The sequence below is a fragment of the Gossypium hirsutum genome, chromosome D02, assembly GCF_007990345.1.
Source record: "Gossypium hirsutum isolate 1008001.06 chromosome D02, Gossypium_hirsutum_v2.1, whole genome shotgun sequence".
NCBI classification, from domain to species: Eukaryota; Viridiplantae; Streptophyta; class Magnoliopsida; order Malvales; family Malvaceae; genus Gossypium; species Gossypium hirsutum.
In genome coordinates this window covers 41,910,210-41,918,549 of record NC_053438.1, presented here as the reverse complement: position 1 = coordinate 41,918,549, position 8,340 = coordinate 41,910,210, and the positions used below count along the sequence as shown (strand labels likewise).

General features: G+C 30.1%; 1 protein-coding gene across 1 annotated transcript; it reads right to left on the bottom strand.

The window, feature by feature from the left end:
- Positions 1-6,460: 6,460 nt before the first annotated feature.
- LOC107910154 (nudix hydrolase 4) lies at positions 6,461-7,951 on the bottom strand. The gene is made up of 4 exons (XM_016837926.2): positions 7,550-7,951; positions 7,275-7,467; positions 7,055-7,183; positions 6,461-6,960 (listed from the first exon to the last, which is right to left on the bottom strand). Exons 1-4 carry the CDS (start codon positions 7,732-7,734, stop codon positions 6,847-6,849), a joined length of 621 nt encoding a protein of 206 aa, XP_016693415.1. The 5' UTR covers positions 7,735-7,951; the 3' UTR covers positions 6,461-6,846.
- Positions 7,952-8,340: the final 389 nt, after the last annotated feature.

Below are 8,340 nucleotides of genomic sequence, written 5' to 3'. Positions count from 1 at the left end.
CAGGTATAAAGAATAGAAATTTCTTGTTGTATACTAAAAATCTAAACCACCCATCAAAGAAGATGACAATATCTAACAATTCGATGGGAATCTGAGACATGGGATGAAAGACAAGCGACGCAAAAGGATGGAGCAAAGAAAGGGGTAGCAAGGTTACCTTGCAGTGAGGCCATCTGTCGAGACCATTTTCATGGCAGATTTTCTTGAGAACAGAGGTGAAAACGCCTGAGGGATGAAGATTGAATATAGAAATCATAAATTAAAAAACACCAAAGTAACTGAATTGTCCAATAAAATGCTTAGAAATAAAATACCAAGAGTGGAAGCGGCGTCGTCAAGGGGAAGAGAGAAGAAGTCAGCAATGTCATCAAAAGAGAGAGATTAAGCAGCTGTTGCGGAGTTGGAGTTATGGTGATGTTTTAAGCTCATTTTTCCTTTCTATTTCCACTGCCCTCGCCCTCCCTTTGGCTTTCAATGTTGTCATCTTCTTTGACAAAATGGAGAAAAGAAAAAAACGTGAGAAGAAAAGAAACGTACGAGAATAAAAGAAGCAGAAATCGATGGAAGGGAAAAAAAATTACCTTGCGAAACATCAGAGAGGATGAGGGCAGAAAATGAAAAAGATGGTAAGGAATTGGGGGGGATCCCTAATCCGTGCTTGAAGATCAGAATGGCTATTACAGCCAACATCCGTAATAGATGCGGAACGAAATCAGGGTGTAATAGCATTACACCCAACCAAACAAAGGAATGGGTGGGGCGCGCATAATAGATGGGTAACCGCATACCCATTACAGCGAACCAAATAAGCTGTTAATATTTCAAATTTTTTTTACTCAATATTTGCCTAAATTTCAATTTAGTCCCTAAACTAAGACTTACTTTATTTCTTTACAATTAATTCTATATTTTCATACAAATTTCACTTTAAACTAAATTTAACTCTCAATTTTCACTTAAATCTCTAAATTTCAAAATTTTCACAATTTAATCCCTATTACTCAAAATTTACAATTTATTCTACAATTTAATCCTTTTTCATTTCTAACTTTTAAATCTATCAATTTAATCCCTAATACTAAAATTATTTAACATAAGCAACACTTAAAAACTCAATAATTTCTAAAAATTTTACATGGGTCGGGTTATATTCAATACCGGAATTCCAAAAAAATAAAGATTACAATAAAAAAGGATTAAATTGACTAACTAATTGAACTTTGAACAATTGAAATCCCTAGCTTTGTGTCTTTCTCCTTCCTTCCTTCGCTTTTTCTTTTTCTTTCTATTTCGTTTAACCTTCTGTCTTTCTTTTTGTTTCTTTTATTTATTATATTTACTTATTATAATATACAATACAATATATATACTTAATAATTAAGATATAATATTATAATATTATAATATATATTTTAACTTTAAGTTTTATAATTATCTATCTTATGTTGTCTCATTTATAAGCAATGGCATAATTTCTTCTTTGGTCCTTTTAATTTTTCTTTAATCTATAATTCAACTTTCACCCTATATGCAATTTAGTCTTTATACCTAATTACTCTTAATTCATGCAAATTCACCTAACTAAAACCTAATTAACCACACAACTAGCTTCGTAAATATTTATTAAAAATATTTACGAGTATGATTTACGGTAACGGAGTCTCGAAAATGCACTTTTCGACACCCATGACTATCGGGTCGTTACAATCCACCACTTCTTTATTCTATAGCTATTTAACTCCTTTAAATAATAGAAACTAGCATTTACAACTTTTACGATTTAGTCATTTTTAATTTATTAACTATTTAACGTTAAAATTTTCTAACCAAATTTTAACACGAATTATTATGACTCTATAAATAATAATTAAATACTAAAATGCTGACTCACTTATTGGAATTGTGGTCCCGAAACCATTGTTCCGACACTATTGAAAAACATACTGTTACAAGTTAATTCATTAAAACCTAAATTCTGAAGTTAATTATGAACATTGACATGAGTTAATTTTTTTTTCAGTTGAGCGAATTTTGATTGCTAGGTTTATTTTTTTAATTTTTTTTCTTGCTTAAATTTGATTTGGTTTTTCATACTATAATTTCAATTATTATTGTTTAGTACTGTTAGTGTAGAAATTAGTTTTTGGTTTGATTCAACCTCCCTTAGGTACAATTCTCGAAATACTTTCCGAAGTGTTTCGTTGTAAACTTATTATATTACAAATTGACATGTATACTTGCAGACACTGTTATTCTATTTTATATCTTTTTGTTGCAGTATTTCCAGTCCAGATGTTCACACGTCTGGCAATGGTCATGCATCATTGGATAAACCAAAGTAAATATACTAGCACAAAGTGCATCATCGAATAAACCAAAGTATGAAGTCGTACACAATTTAATCTTATGGCATGTCAACTATATTTGACTCTGCCTGAACATTTAATAGGGTACCAATATTCCAATTACATGTTATGAACCAACATATCATGATTTCATACTTTTTCATCATCAATTCACATCACATATCTTTTATCAATTTATATCATACTTGTTTCTACTATATTCAATTCCATCCAGTTCTCGACAAACGATATCATCATGTGTAAACCGAGTCAATAAGCAGTAATATGCGTACCTCAATAGATATATTTGAAGCAATCACATATATGTATATGTATATGTATATATATATGTATATGTATATGTATTAGTGTATTGAACTCGAATCATAAAAGTAAAAACTGAATTTGTCTCTCGTCTACGATTCTCGTCTTTCCCTTCTCTCGCAACGGCCCGGTGTTGTCTTTAATTACGTTCAATAATTCAATTATAAAAAAATATCAATTTACATTCAAATACATAGCCAATCATATTTTACATTTTATTCGTTTTAGTCCCTATATTTGAAATACTCGTATTTTTGAATATCTAACATCGAATCAAAATTTGATTTCACATTCTTTCATTAGAGACCTATACTTTTCATCTACAACATAATCTCATAACACTTTTCAATTTATTCAATTTAGTCTTTAATGTTACAAAATTATTTAGTAAGTTCAACTTGTTTTTTGATTTAGTGCTTATCATTATCTAAGCTTATTAACTATCAATTTCTTTAAATCAAACTCAAAATAATCAATTTTACTATAATGACAACTTGCTAAATATCAACTAACCGAACAAATTAACACATGGGCTATCTAAATCAAACTCTCATGGTCATTCTATAAAATTTAAAAGAAAAAGGCTTGGTTACCTTAAGGAATTGAATGGTTGAATGTTGGTTAAAATGTGAAGCTTTTCTTTCTTTCTTTTAATGGAGGATGGTGGAGGAAGATGATAAGAATGTTTTCATCTGCCATTCCACTAAATTTAATATATATACCTTGATTAGATCTAGTTTATTTTAATTAATCATGTTCAATTAGTTAATTAATGCATTATTATACATATTTTAATTATAAATTAAACTAAGTGGAAACAACAATCATCATCCATTATTTCATGCTAAAAAATGGTTAAATAACCATTTTGGCCTTTTGGATAATTGCTATCTAGGTCCTCAAGCATTTTCTAAATTAAAACTCAATAGCAATTGGACTTTTACAATTAGTCCTTGAGCTTTAATTAACAATTTTCTCGATTAAATTACTTAACCAATCTTCATTTTATTTTCATATTAACTTCCTTAATCTTTATATTTCATCTTTACGGACTTAGTTTATGAAAATGGGATTCTGAAACCATATTTTTCGACACCATTTAAAATCGGGTCGTTAAATGTCTCATTTAGCTTCTAGCATATTCAGTTCAAAGGTTCTAAGGGAGTCATTTAGCTCATCCAACTTGAGCGTAGTAATGTTTTTAGCTTCTTAAGTTATTGTCACCTTGATAGCAAACTGCTTCAACAACGATTGTAAAACTTTTCACACTAATTTGGTCTCATAGAATCATTCGTTAAGGAAAAAAGCCTTATTAGAGATATCACAAAGACGAGTATAAAACTCAAAAATGGTTTCTTCCTCATTCATCTTTAAATTCTCAAACTTGGTAGTCAAAATTTGTGGTTTTAACATCCTTACGACAACATTTCCTTCATGTTGGTTTTGAAGAATTGTCCAAGCTTTCTTGGCAGTCTTGCAGATTGAAATAACCTTGAATTGCTCCATATCCACACCGTTGAAAATAACATTCAACGCCTTTGAATTTTTAGTAGCTAATCTGCTTTCTCTAGTAGTGTATTATGCCTTTTCTTTTGGGCGACTAGTTTCATCTGTTCGAGTAACTGTTGGCCAAGTCCCGCCTTCTTCAATTGTCTCCTAAGTTGCAGTATTAATAGACATAATGAACGTTTTCATACGGATTTTTCAATAGGCGTAATTTGATGAGCCTACTAGAAGCGGAGCTCAAGATATTGAACTTCCTTCTCTCATAGGTTCCATACCTGCAAAGTTATCACCAGATCATCTTCAAATACCTTATAGAGCTACATTCTAATACCAATTGAAAAATATTAGTTTACAGTAATGAAAAATTTTACTGAACACAAAGTTTGTTACAATGATAAATAGAACGAAAACAAAATGTGGGAGGAAGTAAGGTATGGAAAGAAGAAATGGCAAAACCAATATTTGTTTACGCAGTTCAGACACAGTTGTCCTACATCTGCAAAGCCTCACTTAGGATATCCTTTCATTCAATTACCAAATTAAATAATTGTAAAAATTCATCTCTATCGGCAAAAGCCCATAACCTTTACAAGGCAAGTTCATGCAGCCCCAATAAAGAACAACAATTCACTCAACATACATCAAGAATAACTCTTAACTCCACTCAAGAGTTTTCACCAGCAATCAACAAAACAAACTATAAACTCAACATACCAACAAGACAATCTCCTTTAAGCAACAGATAAATACTTTAAAAATCCCTTGAGAAAATATGATAATTATCTTTTAATTAATTCTTCATTCAACTAAGTGAAAAGGGTAAGAATTCAATCTTTATCCAATAATTCCGTAGTGTCAACAATAGGGACGATTGGGGAATTAGAGTTCTAGCCGAACATCAACTGGTGCTTTGTCAAATATGTCATAAATTTGTAGGCCATACACATAAAATATCTAAGAGGCTGAAAAACATCTATGGCTCAAATAAAAATCTATTCTCGTTCTAACATAACATGAACGGGCAAGTCAAAAACCCAACAAAAATATTACTAATTAAAATAACCATATAAATAAACTAAAAAAAGAAAAGTCAACTTTTGCGATATTCATTCCTATAAAACCCTTAGAAATTGAAAATATACATTATATAGATATTAGATATAGATTAATGTATTATAATGTAAAACATTTAAAATATTTTTAATTAGTGTGAATTTTTTAAATAAAATTATGCGAATGTAAGTAGAGAACACAAAAAAAAAATGAAATTGAGAAAAATAAATACTATGAAAAATTAAAAATGGAAAAGAATGAAATGTAAAAAGAAAATATTAACTAAATACATTTAATGATTAATAATTATATTAATTCGATTTTAATATAATATTAAAAACTATATAGAGTGCGAAGATTATCTAATCAATTATTTCACAAACCAAGATTATCGTTATTAGTTCTTTTATATATAAATGTGAATAGTCTAAATTGATCTTCATAACTATTAGAGGAAAGGTTAAGTGAAAAGTAAAATGGAATGAATTGAATGATAGATTTTTATACATTTAGATGGAAAATGATTATACTTTAAATTTCTTTCTTTCTTTTTTTCATTTTTTCATTCTCTTCTCGTCCCTTCAATTTTCTATTTAATCAAAAACACACTCTAAATGTATTATTAATATTTTTACTATTTAATAATCAAAGAAATCAAGGGACACTAGATCATAGTTCTATTGATATATATCATGACAATGTAACAACTATTGATAATTATAGTTTTTCTTTAAATTACATTAAAAATTTATGAAATAATGAAAGTATAAAAACATTAAAAGTTTTCCTTTTAATCTTTAATAAAAGTGATTTTAATTTTTTATTTAAATTTTTCATCTCTTTTAGCCATTAAATTTACATTGTTTATCAAATCACAAAAAATAGATAGAAACGTTAACATTTGTTAAAATTGTGACATACACATGACAGTCTAATTAATTTTAAAAAATAGTTTTAAGTAACTTTTGAATTTTTTAAAATTTAAAAATTAGTTGTTGATGTGATCCACATGGCAACCCAAACCCAAACCCAAACGAATGACATGTCAACAAAATTAACTTTTATTCACTTTTCCATCCATTTTGGTGTAGTGTAATTTGACAAACAATATAAATTTAACATCTAATAAGAGATGAAAAATTAAATTAAAATTAAAATGAATTTTTTATATAAAATTAGAGGACTAAATATAACATTATTCCTAATAGAAATCATTAATAACACGACTCACATACACAAAATATAAAGTGTATGATAAATTGGGAGAAATTACAGGGGAATGAATGGAATAAGGCTACGTGGCTGAATCCCGAACCGAGGATAACTTGTGAAGCCAGTTGCTCAATCTATGTCCTTATCAATAACACGTGGCCTAACCAAACTCCAACCAGAGTTAGATGATCAGAGGTTAAATTCTGATGTGAATCATACTTTTTGTATGGATTCAAACCCCAAATCAAATGAATGAATGAATGAAAAAATTTTCTACCTACTGAAATGAATACCAGAACAAAACCAGCAAATGTTTGGAAATCTAACGTTTTGATGTCTTCTTAATTACAATGATCTATTTTCCTAACCCTACAAATTCAAACAACAAAACTCCATAGTTGCTACTTCATTTACTTCCTCCTTGGGCCGCACCTGCCTGCGTTTGTCGCCAAACCAACTCTTCTAAGGCTTCTATCATCCACAAATGCGGGCATTCTTCTCTAGCTTTCGACACTGTCACCTACATACATAACAATAACAACACATGTTCAGTTCTTTCATACTCAGTTCATTATTAACATTTACATACATATATATGGCAGCCAAATACATACCCATTCCCGTTTTCGGATGTTTTTCTCAGGCCATCCATCTAACTCTTGCTTCACAAGCAGACCAAACATGTGGCCTTCATGGTATATACTTTGCCTTTTGCTCTTATAACACCATTTACCTAATTTACACTGCAAACATACATATACATCCATCCAGTTAAAATCAGGAAGAAATGGAATCAAGAGTTTGAAATGAAAAAGCCTATGGTAGATTACTAACTTCGATGACGCCAACTACACCGGCTTCCTCAACCGTCTCTCTAATGGCTGCTTCTTCCATGGATTCATCTTTCTCCCAACCCCCTTTGGGGAATAATATCCCTTTCCCATTTTGTGCATTTATTACAAGAACTTCAATCGCTTCCTCAATTGACTTGCCATCTTCGCTTTCCCTGTACCTGTAGGGAATGCACCTGCTCAAACCAAATATTGATAATTAGAATCCTTCTATTCAACCAAGCCAATCAAAAGAGGAGAAGGAAAGAAAAAGATTACCCAACAACTAAGCGGAAGCCTCTGTTATTATAGCGCTGCAAGTGCCTGCCGGTGCGAGGATATGAAACACGAGAAACCAATTTCTCAATTGGCATAGGCAATCTCGCAGGGATTTTCTCCAGGAGAGACAACAAAAAGTGGATCAATGAGGGAAACTTCATAAGAAACCCCGATATCCCTCCCATGGTTTCAGTTTCAGACAAAACAAAAAGCAGAAAATTTTGCAATAGAAAAAAAATTTGAAAATGGGTTTCTTTCGTTGTGGTTTTGCAGAGTTTTAGATTTATTCCTCATATAGAGATTGCAATTTGTAGATAGATATTTGATGAAGAGCGTGGATAACAACCAAGAGAGAGCCGCGTTTGGCACTGAGACAAAGGAAAGAGATAGGAAACCTCTTTAAAACCGACGCGCCTGCACCATACGACATGTTTTTTATTTCAGACAGTCACTAAATTGTTTTTTTAATTAAAAAAATCATCCTTCACACGTTAAGCATGTAATTTTCTTATTTATTTTATTTCTCATTATAATTATTACAAGATAAATCAATCAGTAGAAGATGACAAAAAAACCTTGAAAAGCTCTCGAATCTTAACTGCTTAATAATAATCCAACCAATCCTATGTCGATTGCTCGGCTCCTAGTTATAAAATTAAAATGAATTTTCATAATTTTATTTTTATTTTAAGTAATTATTCTATAAATGATTAAAGGTGTGACAAGTGTTATATTTATTTATATAATTAATTTTTTAATACATCTTATAATATATTTGCCAAATTTTAAAT

Coding starts and splice junctions, on each gene's coding strand:
- LOC107910154 (XM_016837926.2), bottom strand. CDS start 7,734: ATGGGAGGGATATCGGGGTTTCTTATGAAGTTTCCCTCATTGATCCAC. Junction 7,468..7,549: donor GGCTTCCGCTTAGTTGTTGG/GTAATCTTTTTC, acceptor TGGTTTGAGCAG/GTGCATTCCCTACAGGTACA. Junction 7,184..7,274: donor GTGTAGTTGGCGTCATCGAA/GTTAGTAATCTA, acceptor GTATGTTTGCAG/TGTAAATTAGGTAAATGGTG.